This window comes from Calonectris borealis, chromosome 3 (genome assembly GCF_964195595.1).
Source record: "Calonectris borealis chromosome 3, bCalBor7.hap1.2, whole genome shotgun sequence".
In the NCBI taxonomy this organism is placed as follows: Eukaryota; Metazoa; Chordata; class Aves; order Procellariiformes; family Procellariidae; genus Calonectris; species Calonectris borealis.
In genome coordinates this window covers 114,717,369-114,734,005 of record NC_134314.1, presented here as the reverse complement: position 1 = coordinate 114,734,005, position 16,637 = coordinate 114,717,369, and the positions used below count along the sequence as shown (strand labels likewise).

Here is a 16,637-nt window from a genome sequence, read left to right as displayed (position 1 = left end):
AGAAGGGCAACGAAGCTGGTGAAGGGCCTGGAGCACAAGTCTTATGAGGAGCGGCTGAGGGAACTGGGACTGTTTAGTCTGGAGAAGAGGAGGCTGAGGGGAGACCTCATCACGCTCTACAACTACCTGAAAGGAGGTTGTAGCGAGGTGGGTGTTGGTCTCTTCTGCCAAGTAACAAGCAATAGGATGAGAGGAAATGGCCTCAAGTTGCGCCAAGGGAGGTTTAGATTGGACATTAGGAGAAATTTCTTTACTGAAAGAGTGGTCAGGCCTTGGAACAGGCTGCCCAGGGAAGTGGTTGAGTCACCATCCCTGGAAGTATTTAAAAGACGTGTAGATGAGGCACTTAGGGACATGGTTTAGTGGGCATGGTGGTGTTGGGTTGACGGTTGGACTCGATGATCTTAGAGGTCTTTTCCAACCTTAATGATTCTATGATCTCAGACACTATTTCAGTCCTTTCAGCATCCCACTAATGGCCACGTGACCATAGAGCTCATTGCAGCGCTTCTTCCATATTCTAAGAGGTTTCATGCCACATTAGGCCCTTGGAGTAAACTGTTACCTAAAAGCCACTCTACTTGACCCCCCAGTGTTGCAGTCTCCAACCAGGGGGTTCCAGGAATTCCCCAAACTGGACTGTCCCTCAGGACTATGGACACAAAACAGCCATGTCCTGATGGGGACATCCGGATGGGATGCACCACCACAGGAAGTCACTCCCAAAAGCCCCTCTGGATGTATCAGTAGTTACACAGGACACAGATGGCTCCCTTTGAAGTCTCCTTTAAATATCCTGAAATATTTTGGATTTATCCTGAAAAGACTCTTGCAGCACAATCCTCCAGAGCCTATTAAAAAAATAAAAAACCCCACAAAACAACACATAGCCTTCCCACTAAACAGAAATCAGTACTCACAGAGACATAGTTCAAAAAAACAAGGCAACACCCCCCCAAACCAAAAATAGCCTTCAATTACAAATTTAATCTTTTATTCAGCAAGCGTATAAGACACCGCTGCTCTAAACAAAGTCTGCCTTCCAAGGTTGTTACATAAAGACTAGACCTTTCCAGTAAAACACTCCAGGACCAAGGCATGAGTGGTTCAGTCTCAGGATCGGTGGCAAGGTCACAACCAAGAACATGTGCTCTGAATCCAGAGCGAAGGACCAAATCGAGAGCCACCGAGGTATGGTGAACAGCCAGGGTCAAGGCTGTCACCCACAGGCTTCAAATGTTGATAAGGTGAAACAGTGACTACTATGACTGCCTTTTAGGAGCACTTGTATAGTCAAGCCTGCAACTCCTGCAGTCCAACTCAATGGGCTACTTGATCCAGAAATGGCTAGCAGGCCTCATCTGACTTAACAACAGATGAGGAAGGGTGGACCTACATTCATCAAACTCTCAGAGACCGCTCAACTTACTTAGGAGGACTGGAGTTATACTGATCTCAAGGGAAACCTAACTTATATAACAGGCATGAACTGAGAAGACAATCAAGGAGAAGTCAACCAGCCACTTTCTAAATCATCTGAAGACCTGCCAAAGCCCACTTAAAGCAATTCTGCACTGAGTGAGACCAAAACAGGCCCCGCGACTGCCAAAGCACCTTCTTTGTCCCAAGTTCCCTCTTGGAATCATAAATGGCCTTTGTGACCAAGACAAGGTGAAGAGTCCACAAAGTTTGTGGGGCTTCCAGCAAGGTTTCCAAAATAAACAGGAGAAGGACAAGTGCAACCAAAACTTCAGTTCAAGAACCTCAGAAACCTGGAAGAAACCAAAGCATGGATTGCACCTGACAAAAGAACATACAAATGTACAAAAGTCACCACTTGTATTCAAAGCTCAGAGCAGGGGCTGCCAACTCTGTCTTGCTAATAAGTCTCAGTTACGCATACCCAATACAAATCGTTTAGGTGAAATAAAGGTGAAATAGAGAGATACATCCATTCAGCCTTAACATCTATACCTAGTTCAAAGCAAGTACAAGTTATGTTTGATTTTGTTCCTGCCCTGGAACAAAGCACTTCACATCATTCAGAGCACGTGTGGATCAAGTCACCCTTTGGGGTCTCAGCAAAAGTCACAGTACCGTCCAAATTTCATCCAGTTGAAGAATCAAAAATATCTACAAGTAAAGAATGATGACTCCAAAGAATACTTCAAGTCCAAAAGTTGTGATAAAAAGCATAAGCACTCCCTGTCCATGTCTTTCTCCAAAAATAAGAACAAAAATATCATTGCTGTCAGACAGCCAAACTTTACTGACTTGCAGCCACAGGAAAATGAACTACCAACAGGCTAACTGCAGAGAACTAACATCTTCATTTGTCAAAACTTTGTCAGCCAGCATATTGGAGGAGAGGAGGAAAGGAATTCAAGGAATACATTACACCAATCTAAAATTAGAAATTGGCTCAATACTGGAAGTATGCCAGCACTAAGAACTACAAGGTTCAAGCAGATGCCCAGCCAGAGACAGTCACAATGGGAGGACAAATTACACAAGAAGCCTTCTGGCACCTGAACCCCAGCATCACGTAAATATGCCACACACCTGCTTGAGCAGGATCCATCACTCAAAGCTTGCACTGTCTGGCTTGCATGCTATGGGTTAGATTCAGAAATGTATATGATAATGAAAAAAAATTCTACTACTGATGTTACAGCTGTATGCTCACTTTAAAGTACACTCCCTTTTTCATCTGTCACTTGATCCTGTGCTATCCATTTCCTTGGGTCAACAGAGGTATTTTTATATTTTTTCCAGATTACTTCGAGCCCCATACAGCTTGCAGTTCTGACTGGTCCCACACCAACATCAAGCACAGCAAGGGGACAGCACAGAAGGCCTGCCTAAAGGGTGTGCATTTTTGGGGGGACAGAAATGACTGTTCAATGAAGGCTCACAACACACAACTTAGCTAGCATAAGGCCAAATTTCCAGTCCTACTCAGCTGGGAATTAGAATTTCTCATCGCTATTTACCCTCATTGCCCTTTAGCAAGTCATGTAATTTCTCAGGGCCTTCAAGTGGGGTAATGACCTCACTGCAATATTGAAGACTACCGTGAGCCAACATTATAAAACATAAAAGGCTGTTTCTCTAGTTAGAGGTAGTTGCTGTTGACAATATAGCTGCACATTTCTATATTTTCTAAGGCCGAGTTAGTGGGTAGAGCTTCTAGCAGTCCCCAGTCACAGATTCATGCAACAATGAAGTCATTGAATCCTGCATTTATTGCCTCTAACAAATTTAAAATTAGTTTGAAATGTTCCCCTATGAGCACATTTTAGGCTTTATTGGGAGTTTTTGTGCTTTTAAAAGTTCTGCTGTTTCCAAGAACAAAGTTACTTTGTTTAGACTGTATTAAAAAATACTCCCATCGTTTACAGAAGTTTTAGCACTCCTGTCTATGAAGGAGAAACGCAAAGTTTGATGAGCAGTAGGAATGGTACAAGCCAAAGCTAGCTAGGGTAAAGGAGAATGGAGAAGAATGAGTATTTGCAACCATGCACCTGAAGCAATGGCTTAGCATCAGAAGAGCATCTAAATTCAGCTTTGCAAAGAACACGTACCAGTCTGACCAAATTGTAGGCTCTGAGGAAATTTCCATTTGTGCAGGGAGGGTCAGATAAAAATTGCAAGCAGTATTTTCCAAGAAGTCCATAAGCACAAAGCATGTTTCAAGTCCTATACTTGAGTTAACCTGCACATGTATCATCCTGCCAAAACAAGTATACGTGCTCCAGCCCAGAGCTGCAAGAGCACAGCAAGACTTTCCTTCAGCTGTGCCAGAAAGCTTTGGGAGGGGGATAGGGGTTGTCTCCATTTTGGTATCTAATCACAGAGAAAATTGAGATTCTCCATCTGCTCTCAGGAAGCATGGAGAATGAAGAGCAGTTTGAACTGCTTAAATATAAATAGGCTGGTCAGGGATAGGCCAGTCAGAAAAGTGAAGGCTGTGGAGATAGCAGGAGCAAAGTGCTAGGATGAAGAGAGGCAGGCAATGGGGGAGTAACAAGAACAGAGCAAGGTGGAACTGTCCAGGGCAACAGATACAGGCACGAGGCAAGTCTAACGAAAGGATAACATGTTGTCTGAAGTGGGCTGTTGAAAATAAACTATCCACAGCCTGGAACTGCAGCAAGTTCAGAGTCCTGAGTCTCTTTAGTCCTCTGCTCTTCACAGCCCACTGCAAAACTCACAGGGCAGCTGTACCACAGCTAGTTAGCATAGAGAAACGACTCCGTGCTACTACTACAAATCACTTGTAGTTCAAACTAGTGAGGCTTCTGCTGTGAGTTTAGTGATTCAGACACTGCTGGTAATCCAAGTTAAAAATGGACACAATGGCACAATGGACACATGGGATTTAAATTTTTTTCAGTTTTTTAAAAGCAAAGCTTTTAAAGCCAGAAATCAAAACCCCTCAGAAAACACATACAGAATTTCAAGAAGTATAAAGGTACATCATCCTTTCACATGTTATATTCTAGTTTCTTTAACTGAGATGATAATGTAATGCTACTTGCCCCACCACCCCAGAGACCTCACTCTATGACTAAAGAGAAAGCCCTATACGTAAGAGGAACTGCACCTTCTGAACAAATCTGGTGGCAATGAAACACATGTCTAGACGATGACATTCTTCCCATGTCTCTACCACAGCATTCTTGCACGATTCTGGTCAAGCTGCGGAAGTCTCTGCTCACAAGCCATCATTAATTACATGCTCATCTCCTGGGTGCCTAAGGCAAGACAGCCAGGTCCAATCTACAGAAGTGATGAGCATGCCTAGATGCCCATGATGTCTAGCGGAGTTGTGCTTTGGTCATAAATATTAAGCAGTCAGTAAAAGATAATAAAAACCAAGATTTAACTAAATTTGAAACTGTATCTGTAAAAGCAAGCTAATAGTTCTCTCTTGTATGACCTGGTAAAAGCATGAATAAAAAAAAAATTTGACACAGATACTACAGCAATAAGAAACAAAGAGCTGAGTTTAAATGACAAACTCATGCCAAAAATTAAATGGATAGTGAGATCTGGAGCCATACAATGAATACATAAAAGATGAAACGGCTACTAATTCAGTGTACCGCATCCAGCTTGCACAACAGATGAGACAGTTGTCCCATGAAGAACTAAAACTCTTAACATGTGATGATATAATTTTAAAAAGTATTGTAATAAATTTACACAGAAGTTGTACCAACAAGCTAATTATGGAATTTCTGACTTTTGAAGTAGCTGACTTCCAACCTTAAACATTTGCTTTTAAATTATTTTATTGTAATGCAATTTATTTATAGGCATGTCTGTAGTATTCTTTGCCACAGTATCTCGAAATCTAAGTTTCTTACTAAAAGATGACTCAGCCTGTTGCAACAGTTCAATCCTACCTAAAAATCCTTGGCAGGTTTAGTCTTCTAAAAATACCAGACAGTCTAAAAAACACTAGAACAATATTAACCATCTTCTTGCAGTATCTTACTAACATGTCAAACCATACCACTCCACTGTTGCTTGCCAGAGCCCAGGATTAACTAGCCAAGTTTCTATACTACTACAGGAGGAGGAGATCTGTTTGGGCCACCAAAGGAAGCACAAAGCCAGGGCTACTCACCACTTTCCAGCGATCTTTGACCACATAATTGGCCGGAAGAATGTCCACCTGTTCCCCTCCTCCACTCATGTTTGGTTCGTCCTTGATGACTGCTGCTAGGCACTGCATTTGCCAGCCAGAGAGTATTTTAGTAGCTCCCAATTTAAATGAGCCATTTATCTGTGGAAAAAAGGGGCGGGGGGAAGGAATGACAAAATTAGTACAGGTCATGGCAGAAGTACATGCTACATTTCCACAGGTTTTGCTTATGACTAAATCAGAACCAGTCTCTTAGGAAAGAAGGCAAACTCACCTTGCAAACACCTGAACTCACTTCATGCATAAACTTGGCAGACACAACCATGCTTCAAGTAAGCAGCACAAAGTAAGAGAGTGACAATTACCAGCTATACCATGCAGGAGTCCAGTGCTCTCGGGCCTGACAGCCAACAAGTCAAAGAGAATCCAATGCCAAATGCTGCAGGAGCTGTTATTGTTAACAGGCAAAAAGGTCTTGCTTTAACAGAGCAGCTGCTACATATGCAGTTTTTATGGTTTTCACTGGACAACATCCAACACAAATCAGAAAGGTTTGCCAGGTATTGCATTCAATAAGCCTAAAAGCATCTGAATAGGGTAGAAGGGCCTTTACAGAGCCAGGATTACAGACACTATCACTGTGATGAACAGCCAAGCAAAGAAAATGAGGATGGTTAGAAAGGGCTTCAGCCATGTATAAATTAGTCCTCCTCATAGCGTACACACAGTGCTAAAAAATGATCAAATGAAAATTCAGAGAGATATCTTGTTCCTATGGTGTTTGCATTCTACCTCATGCCCCTTTTTCCTGCTTTTATAGGGAGCTCCAGATAGCCTATGCTGAAATTAATTTTGTTTTGAGGTTTTTTGGTTATAATTCTTCTACAAAAATGACACATTAACTCCACTCTCCTGGAAGAAAATTGATCGAAACAGGACTAATAAAAGATCATCCTAATGCATTTCATCTCTTCCTGTAAGATATTTTTCTGGCTTTAGAAGTAGGCTGGATCTTTTATTAAGCTTTCTGGGCAGTTCTATTGTCCTTCCCCCAAGATATGAAATATTTTCCTTCCTAAAAATGAATGTTACTGTAGCACTCTGACTGCAGACTTAAATAAGATTAACAATATAAATACCCAAATTAGAAAAAAAGACTAGAGCTGGTCATTCAACCATCACACTTCTTCAGGCCCAAAAAAAGGAAAAAAGTCACCAGTGAATTATGAGCTCAACTAGAGAAAAGAGCTTATTCCCTAGCAATAAAAGGACTGAGAAGGAAGAATAGGAAGTGACCAGCATGTAGTGTGCACAAGGAAGCAGCAGACAGAAGTATGTTAAAAGTGCAAGACATAGAGGATGATCAAACAAAACATGAACAAAAGATCTCAAAGCGACCTTCTCAAAAGCTCTTCAGAAAAGAAGATTTCATTCTAGATATAGAAAATAACTACATGGAAAAAAGGAGCAGCAGACTAATGCAGTAAGAGGGCTGCTGAGAAATGTTCATACAATCCAACGCCTGCTCAAGTACAATCAAAATGATAGAAGAGAAATAAGAAGAAACTAAATATTGAAGAAATTCAGAAGCAAGGTGTTGCAAAATGCTCCGAATTCTCATAGAAAGAGTGCTGCATTTGTACGGGATAGCAGCCCTTTCAGTGACCAGGTATTGAAGTAAGAAACTGGAAAGCTCTCCAATGAGAAAGTACATGTTGTGTTTGGCAGCACAATATTTGTGCTCCTTCTTCCTAATGAAGAATTCTAATGCCATTCCCAGGCTTCTTTATGGTCACCAGAACATCTGAACTGACCACCCCTAAGCTACCAGTGAGCTCTGCATATGCTGTGCACCCAGCCTCTCTGCACATCACTGCAAACTGCACAGGAGAGAGAATCCCCACAAAAATCTCTTCTAAGGCTGGCTTTTCTGTTATTTAAAGAAAAGTAATTTAATTATAGATTGTCCCCAACCCTCAACATTACAAAAATATAAAAAACCCAACATTAACACACAGGTAGAGAGGCAGGTATCCCCTCCCTACTCTTGATGGTCTCTTCGCATCACTTCATGAAGACAAGTACAGCACAATGCAGGCTCTGGATTGCAGGAGATACAAAGGCAGCTAGAGATCCAGGACGTGGGGTGGTAGTAGCAAAGACAGATAGAAAGAAGTTTAGGAGTTTTCCAGAGAAAGTCTGCCATGCGCTATTTTTCACTTTGAAGCAAAACACCTAAAAAGTATGGTACATGATGTACGCATTAGCGATGCATGTGCGTAATAAGATTTCAGTCTAGTGACTAGTGGTGGAAAGTAATCCCAAGGAATAATTTTAGAGGAGAGACAGAGCACGAAAGTCTATAAGCACTCAAAAGTAGGCAAGGTAGAGCTGCCTTCCCTGGTGCACTATTCCACTTTCCTTTACCAATGTTATAATACAATGTTATAAATGTGTACAAAGATAACATGTTTGTTATTTAGAGGAGTCACATAAATCTTCACTGGCTTGAAATAGAACAAAATCCTCCTGGGTACTACCATGAATAGCAGCGATTTGGCAATAGAGAATTACAGAACTAAGTCTATGGATATGCTCTGGTATAACCAGAGTGATGCAGCTAAACCAAAAGCCAGTTTAATTACAGCCTGAGACAAATTTCAAGCTGTTTTAGATCACAGTAGCAGCATAAAGCAGTGTTAACATATCAAAAATTTGTTCCTGAGGCAGTACTAATACTGCAGAAACATGTTCAAGCCTACGGACCAAGGGTTTACCAGAGTAACACTGAAGCATTGCCTACACCCATGGCACATGTTAACACGTTAACCTAGATCTCCAGAAGCGTCACAAAGAAAGGGCAAAAGAAGGGATGAAGTTACCTTTGTGCAGAAAACATAAGCACATTTAAATGATGCTTTTAACTTAAAAATTATTATAGTTCCTTCTAAATCAATAAAATATAGTGTAAATATTGTTTGACTAGCATCAAAGCCTGCAGCCAGCCCCCTGCTAGAGCTGAATTTGCTAACGTGTGCTACAGAAGGGAGGTGGCAAAGGATGGTCAGTGGGGGAGAGGTAAGGCACTACCATCTCTTCCTCAACACACAGCAGAAAGCATCATTTCTGCATGTTAAATGTTGAGTGGTGTTAAGGGGAACTGGAGGAGAGATGGAAAGATTATATCTCTCTTGAACTCCAGTAAAGCTGTTCCTGATCCAAAGGGTGACCAAGCATATGAACTTTGACATATCTGCATCACTTTTATCTTTAAAATGTACAGACCGTAGAATGTAAAGATACATAATTTTGAAGATAGTGACTGAGAAGACAAAAACTTTCAGATTGTCTTTTCGTGTAGGAAATGTACAGGATGTCAAGAAATTATTGTATACCCCTCTCCCATGAAGACAGGCAAGAGAGTTGAGCAATCTTAAGATGCTGTAAAACTGGCTTCCTAGAAATAGCAAGTGAAGCAGAAATGAAAGCAGCTGTGAGAAAGAAACAGTGACAACAACAGGACCAAATCCCGCCTCTTGGCCAACCTCAGCATGAAGAAATGTGAAATCAGCTCTTGCATACTCCTATCTCTGCCAGCCCATACTGGAGAATCTTTATAGTTTTATAAATTTAGTCTTGGCCTTTAAAAAAAAAGAAATCCAAAACCCCATGCTTAAACAGGCTAAGCCCCATTATATATTCTGACACACTGCTCTGCTAGCTGTTCCTTCTATTTGGCATCAAGACAGTTCCAGTCAATAGCACTCGTGGGTAAATTGTCTCCTTATTTTTAAGGCAGCTTACAAAAATCTGATGGACTATAGCAGCAATTATTTAGCCGACATGAAAATCAAGACCCAGCAGAGAAGCATGACTGGGATAGGCAACAGTAACAAACTTAGGAGGAAAGCCTGCAAGAATTTCAGTGCAAGGCCTGGTGTTGCAATTAATGTGGCAGAGTCTTACATCAAATGCATCTGCCTTGTTCACACGTGTGTTCATCAGGAGACAAACTAGACCAAGCAAAAGTAACTTCATACAAGTTGTTAAGCTGAAGAAATCTTCGCTGCAGCTGCTAAAAGCTTACATAGATTCAAAAAGTGACTTGACAAATTCACTAAAAATAATAAAAAAAAAAAATCCATTAAACAGTTACATACAAATATTCCATCTTTAGCTTAGGAAGCCTTCAATTTACAAATCACTGAAGATGGCAAGAGCATTCTGTGGAGCCATTTTATATGTTTTCCCTGCTCTTATTCTCTACCCTAGATACCCACTCTTGGCCAACTTAGGATGGGATACTGTCCTAGATGGACCTGTGATATGGCTCAGTATGGCCAGACTTGTGTTTTTATTAGTTACTTTCAGAGGAAGTAGTGTATATATAATATATATGTCTCCTTTATCCCTTCAAGGAGGTCAGAGACCAAAAAATAAAGAATCAATCAAAAAGTCTCATATACACAACCCAATTACCTATCTTAGAATGTTCTTTCATGCAAGTATCATTTTAAACAGCTTTACTGGAAAAATTATGTCCTAAATTTATAGGATCATAGCACTCTTAAAATTAAACTTATAAATATGGAGCATTCCCTGTGGAAATTCCTAACGCATATATGAGATCTTTCCTATGTTAGCTTACTTCAGTCTCAATATACTGTGGTAGTGGTGCTCAAAATACAGCCAAACTCAAACAAACATCAAGTTGAAAACTCATCAGAGCAGGGTGGTTATTAAATAGCAGAACACAGCTATGGAGGTCTGTCTCTCACCATCTTACTAAAGGTCCTGGATAATCTTAAGTGTCTTAATCTCACTGTGGAGGAATTGCAATATCCCACTTTATTTCAGGACACATCCTCACCTCTGGAAGCCTACAAATTAGAACAATTAAAACAAGTGAAGTTTATTTAGACTGCTGTATCCCATGACCCTCTTTACTTGATCAAAATTCCCCACCATGAACACAGGATCCACCTTAAGAGCAGATCCCAATGGTGTTTTAGAAAGCTGATGCAAACTACAGCTTTTTAGGTGAGACAAAGCTGGACATCTGCAAAAACAAAAGAAGTAACCTCAGTAAACTGCAGTGTAGAAATCAGATCAATCTCCCTGTCTAATACTGGCATGGGAGGACAAACAAAAAAAAGCTGTAAATAGGATTTAAGCATAACTTAGCTGTTCCTGACATGAACTTTACTGGCATTAAGCCAAAATGAAACAGATGGGGTGGGGAATAAGAGGAGAATATAACAAGTAGGATTGAGAGTGCTTGGAAGTAAGAAAGAACAACAGTGGAGTTTCCAAGTGTAACTGAGCAGCAGAACTCGGGCTCAGTTAATGGCAGCATTAACTGCACGCACTCAGTGTCCCTCACTGTTTTACAAACGTCATCCGCTTCCAACACACAATACCAATTATAAAAATGAAATCCCTCAGATTAAAACAAACAAAAAACCCCTTAAATCTTTGTATAAATAACTTGTACCATGCACTAGCATTCTGTTATTAGGGTAGAAATGCATATGACAGTACAGGAAACAAGTTGATTAAAAAAAAATACAGTGCACTGGACTAACAGCCCCTCAGCCCTGAGGATGAGGAATACATCATACCTCCTGCTGAACTTGAAACAGCAATTAAAAAAAGTCATACGCTGTTAGGGTAGGTCTGACAGCAGGAGCTCGAAAGGTTCTGAATTGTTCCTTGAAGACACATATCTTCCTTCATTGCCTGCCTCTGCTGTAGCAAACCCTGCTTAGAGAGCAGGCTCAACTCCTAGCAGCTGCGGCTTAAAGTCTCCTCTGTGACATATTCTTCTCATAGGCATGCAAGGGCATCGGCCTTAGAAATTCTGGATTTGCTATTCACAGCATTTCATTTCTGTAAAAAACAAAACATCTAAAGGTGAGGTTGCAAGATACTAGGACTGTTTTTCACCTTTGAAAGGTTTATGACCATTAAGGAGTGATGTAGCTATGACTGGGAAAAACAAAAAAAAACACCAAAAAACCCAAACCAAACAAATGAAAAAATACCCCCCAAAAAAAGCTGCAATCAAAACAGACAGGTCCGGATTCTCTGCTAACACGAGGCTGCACTGAACAGAACATACGTAAATATATTAAATACGATAACAGATGCACCTTGACAGCAGTACGATGGCTACCTGGTTGCACAGCCAACTGAATGTATTATTGCCTGCACAATAATGTGACTTACAAGTAACAGCATACGACCTAAGCAAAACAAACAAAACCCACAAACACATAATTTCATACTGCAGAGACTGTATTCACATACATTATAGTGCAGTCAGGCACACCAGTGATTTCTGTGCCAAAACCACCTATCTACAGGGAGAATCAGCACAGTTAATTATGACAACAAATCATTAGGAACACACACCAGATAAGCACGCCTGCACTACTGGCAGTTTATGTGATCCTAATCCTCTCCAACTACATCCCAGCAGCAAAGCTAAAAAAATGGGGAGCAGGAGAGTTTGAGAGGAAAGACTATTACCTTCCACCAATCTCCCTGATAGAGTCGCTCCAATTTTTGATCCAAGCAGAAAATTAAACCCAACACCAGGAAATCCCTCTAATATCATAACCAGCTTAACCTTTGCTAATTTAACAGGCAAACATTATGGTCTGCTTACAATAAACATTTAACTGCAGCTTAAGTATATCTATCTCCAAAGTCAATATAGATCACTACTTGCAAAGCTTGAGTAGTCTGCTGGTAGCCAAAACAAATATATCTGAATAAAAGCAAGAACTAAGCAGAGGTTATACTTACGGTATCAGACCCAATCTACACCTGACACCACCAGAAACACAACACGGAGGTATGTTTTCATGACCTGATCCTGGACCAGTTTGTTTAATTGATCCTTAGATAATGCAAAGTGTCCTTCTTAGGCAAGCCCTCTCCCCTCTCCCAGCAGAGTGCTTTTGTGGGGAGCCTGTTATTCATCTTCCTTCAAACGTGGCCACTCCAAGTGGCTTTTCATAGCTGTGGTCAACAGTACCTTCCTCAAGTCCTTGTTCTTGGAGAACAGTATTTTACCTTGAGTAACCAAGTCAGCCATACAGCAAACTGATAACATCTGTTGCTCAATGATCTTGTATATAACCTATTATATTAGGTTATTAAAAGGCCCACAGTCTGAGATTAATCATTTTAAACCTCCATTCCAGGGAAAATGGTGCTCATCTTACCCATTCAAATCATTTTATGATAGATGCAGTCACCATAATTACCAAGGATTAAATAAACTTGTCAAAAAACTATTCAGAGGTTAGCAACATAACAATAAGTTCCTGATCACAGATTTGGTATTTTGATTCAAATTCTGGAAGACAGGGTATTTTGCAGGGAAAAATCACGTATTTATAGATTTGCCACATAGACTTCATGTTGCCAAGCGCTTTCTGAAATTTAGTAAAAATTAGCATAAGTGGGGCAACTGCCACTTGCTGCACTGATAAGTCATATCAGACTAAATGAGACTGAATGGGACAAAATTTTTGCGGTTTTCAAGTCCACTGCTGGTCACAGCAGAGATTCTCTTTGTAATTACACAGAAAAGATTTCCTGGGACTGACAAAAAATGTTTTATCATGCCAACTGTTAGTCACTTAAATAATCTCTCTACAGCCTTTCTGTAACCATTTTTCCCATTTTTGTAAGGAACTCTCCCCCCTAGTTAGAGCATGCTCAGGGGAGCACGTTCAACCTTCCTCTGTCCCCTGGAAATCTACAGTTTCATTCTCTGATCTGCAGCCTCACCATTTTTTAGTTTGCAGACAGCTGGTGACTTGCCCGAAGGTGATATCCTCATGGTTGACCCACTTTTTCTTCTACCCTTGGGAAATCCCAGTGCATTCTCAACCATATTCGATGGTTCCCTGAGCTTTTTTCTCAGAGACAAAAGTCCCCAGAGGTGTAAAATTTGGTTTTAGATTGGAAGCTCAAATTTCATTGTTATTTGAAGGATCTACAGTTCTAGAGGAATTTGTTTCCTTTATAGTTAATATCTAAAGATAATATTAACAAAGAAAACAATAACATCAAAGCAGATAATGGCTGAGGCCAGCACCTGTTTCTCTCTATGCCTAAACATCCTAGAAAGATATATGAAAACTCTTGTATATGCAAGCACGGTCTGTTTAATTTCTTTCTGCACTTCTGCGTGAGTCAGTTTCCAAGAAGAAATGGTGTTACTAAGATTATGGAAGAGTTTTACAAGCTGGTCGGGACTGCCTCTATATAAGCCATAAACCACATGTGTCAATGATGCCATCTAGTCTTCAGCTGTCAGTATCTGCTTGCATTCTCCCAATCCATGCAAATAATTGTTTCCGATCCATAAGTTTTCCTATCATCTGTTAAGTAGTTCTATGACTTAGGCATGTGTCTTCTCATTCTGCTACCAGATCTTACACCAGCTTGTTGTGCTTGACAGCAAAATCCCTTGAAAATTATTCTCAGGTGGGAAGGAGGGGAAAAAAAAAAATCTTCAAAATGTGTCATTGTAATAAACCATATTTGTACTTTAATCCTTAATTTGCCAGTGCTATGCCAGGTAACTGGATCCTGAGAATTTCCTACTACAGAATACAGAACACAGATGGTCAGAATTTGTTTCTATAAAAAAGCATCATAAACCTTATGTCATATTTGAATGTAAAAATAATTTTAATTCTATTCATAGCTGTAATAAAGTAATGGAAAACTGATCTCAACCTGAAACAGGTAATTGCGCATTCTGTGCTCAACTTGCCAGAATAAGCTGGCTACTGGTGAATGCTTTTAATAATATTCTACCGACAGAATTACTGGTTCAAGTCCAGCCTAAGATGTTTGGAGGGGGAAAAAAAAAGTGTGTCATTTCATGACAATCAGAAACACAGGTAGAAAGGTTAAAGAAAATCTGTTTCGCAAAAGAAGCAACAACCACACTAAAAATACTAGCTTCTGAGTCGCCATCAAACTTGAAAATAGGTTGCAGAGACCTATGCGACCAGATAGCCCCGAGTCCTAGAACCAAAGGCCTCCTGCCATTTCTCCCACATCAAATGTCACAAGAGTGAGAAAATACTTGACTACCTGCCCTTTGCATCTTTTACATTTTCTTTTTTTTCCTGTTAGCTCAATGGACAAAGCCCCTTAAGCCTCATCTCTCCTTGATAAGCAGCCGCTCCTGATTTTTTCTAGACGTGGAGAACAGCAGAAAGAAAAAGTACATCTTCCACAAAACGCTTCTTAATACAACCAAATTCATGCTCAGACATCTATGAATAAATCATACAGGTCATGCATACAGAACACAGCATTGCTACAGAGAGAAGCAGAAAAAAAAAGGGAGGCAATTCTGTCCTTGCCTACAACTGGGGAGAGACAGCGGAGCCTGGTAAAGGGCCAACATCAGTGCCTCACAGTCACTAAAAAAGCTGGAGCTGAAAAAGGGCTGAAAGATGCCTTCCAGCCACCTGAAAACTAAACTGTTTAAAATGCATATATCTTATCCAAAAGGCACACTGAAAAGCAAATTGATGTAGTGTAGAAGTATCTCCCTATAATGAAAATTTAAGAAACTGAAGGGCTTTCCCATTCTAGCTCATCCTCTGTTAGAAGCTGAAGCCTGACAACTGCAGATTAATTTTTCATGGGAGTTTTCCTTAAGGACAGGACCTAGAACAAGGGAGATGGTGGATTCTGGAACTCTTGCTCTTTTCAGATCAAGGCTGGGCACCTCCTGCTCTTTTCTGATCAAGGCTTGGCACCTTTAAAAAGGCATGCTGTAGCTACTGCAAATTTTACTAAAAACAAAAACAATGACAAAAAAACAAAACCAAAAATCACATTTTTGGGTGCTTAGACACTAATGAATGAAAGTGGAGAATCAATGGAAGCACTGTTACATCACATTACCTACATTCTTTCCTCCATAAAGCCTACAAAAAGACGCTGATCCTGGATCCACAGCTTCAGGTTCCTGGTCAGCCAATCTAAAAACCTACCTGCAATGAAGAGAAACAGTTCCCCTCTCTCCTGCCAGTTCTGAACTCCTGCATGCAGGATTCCACCATGGGCCAGTTCAATGACTTGTACCAGCAGAAAAACTATTCCTCTTCCTAATAAATACGGTTATTTCCTTGGCTTAGAGCTCCTTGAACTGGTTCATTGTAGGGTCGGTCAAACACAAGTGCCAGCACAATGGAGGAGCGGTACCTCAGATCCATTTCAGCTTCAGTCAAGCTGTGCTCCGTGTTTGTCTCCACAGCAGGAAGCCCTCGGCCTTCCATGAGATCACAGGATTCAGCCACTTCTGCTTAAAAACAGTGGAGTAACTCTGCCTGAGGCCAACTTTTTTTTTTTTTCAAGGAAAGCAAAATTTAAAGAAACCAGTTAGTTTCAGTAAGTTACTTGCATAACCCCTAAACTAGTAAATTTTAGAGTCTAATGCAGCTAGATTCTGTTTAAATAATTCAAGATGTAATTAAACCACAAAGCTCTAAGTCTCCTAACACAATGTCACCACAAAAGTGACTTCTATTTTCTGACTGAGGTACTTCAGCAAGCAAGCAACTTTCTCTTCTTCATGAAATGAGGGGAACAATCCACACAATTTAATGGAGTGTCCACTCAAAAGGAGCATTGCGCTGATGCCTATACGAAGGTAAAAGTATAAGACAGCTACACCGTCCCCTTGTTTGAGTGAGCAGAACATGTATCAAGAATTTAAGCTATATGTCAAGAAGACTATGAAGTCCCTAGTCCCTAACTGTAGAAGTGAAATAAAAAAAAATTATGCTAAAAGAGGGAAACAACAGAACTACCTACTGACTGCTCTCCACTACCTCTAAAAAGGCTGGAAGCTGGGAAGCAGGCAGCAGTGCAGCAGAAAGGTCAGACAGCTATAGTCTGCTTCAAGCGCTGCATGTATAGCTACCTACCTCTGAACAGA

General features: G+C 40.6%; 1 protein-coding gene across 1 annotated transcript in view; it reads right to left on the bottom strand.

Annotated features, from left to right (window-relative positions):
• TTBK1 (tau tubulin kinase 1) overlaps nt 1-16,410 on the bottom strand; it is a 114,605-nt gene extending 98,195 nt beyond the window's left edge. The window contains exons 1-2 of the mRNA XM_075147399.1: nt 15,691-16,410; nt 5,636-5,794 (exon numbers count right to left, since the gene is read on the bottom strand). Coding sequence (XP_075003500.1) covers nt 5,636-5,794; nt 15,691-15,759 — 228 coding nt within the window. The 5' untranslated portion in view covers nt 15,760-16,410. The remainder of the gene's footprint in view (nt 1-5,635; nt 5,795-15,690) is intronic.
• Between the last annotated feature and the right edge of the window lie 227 nt (nt 16,411-16,637).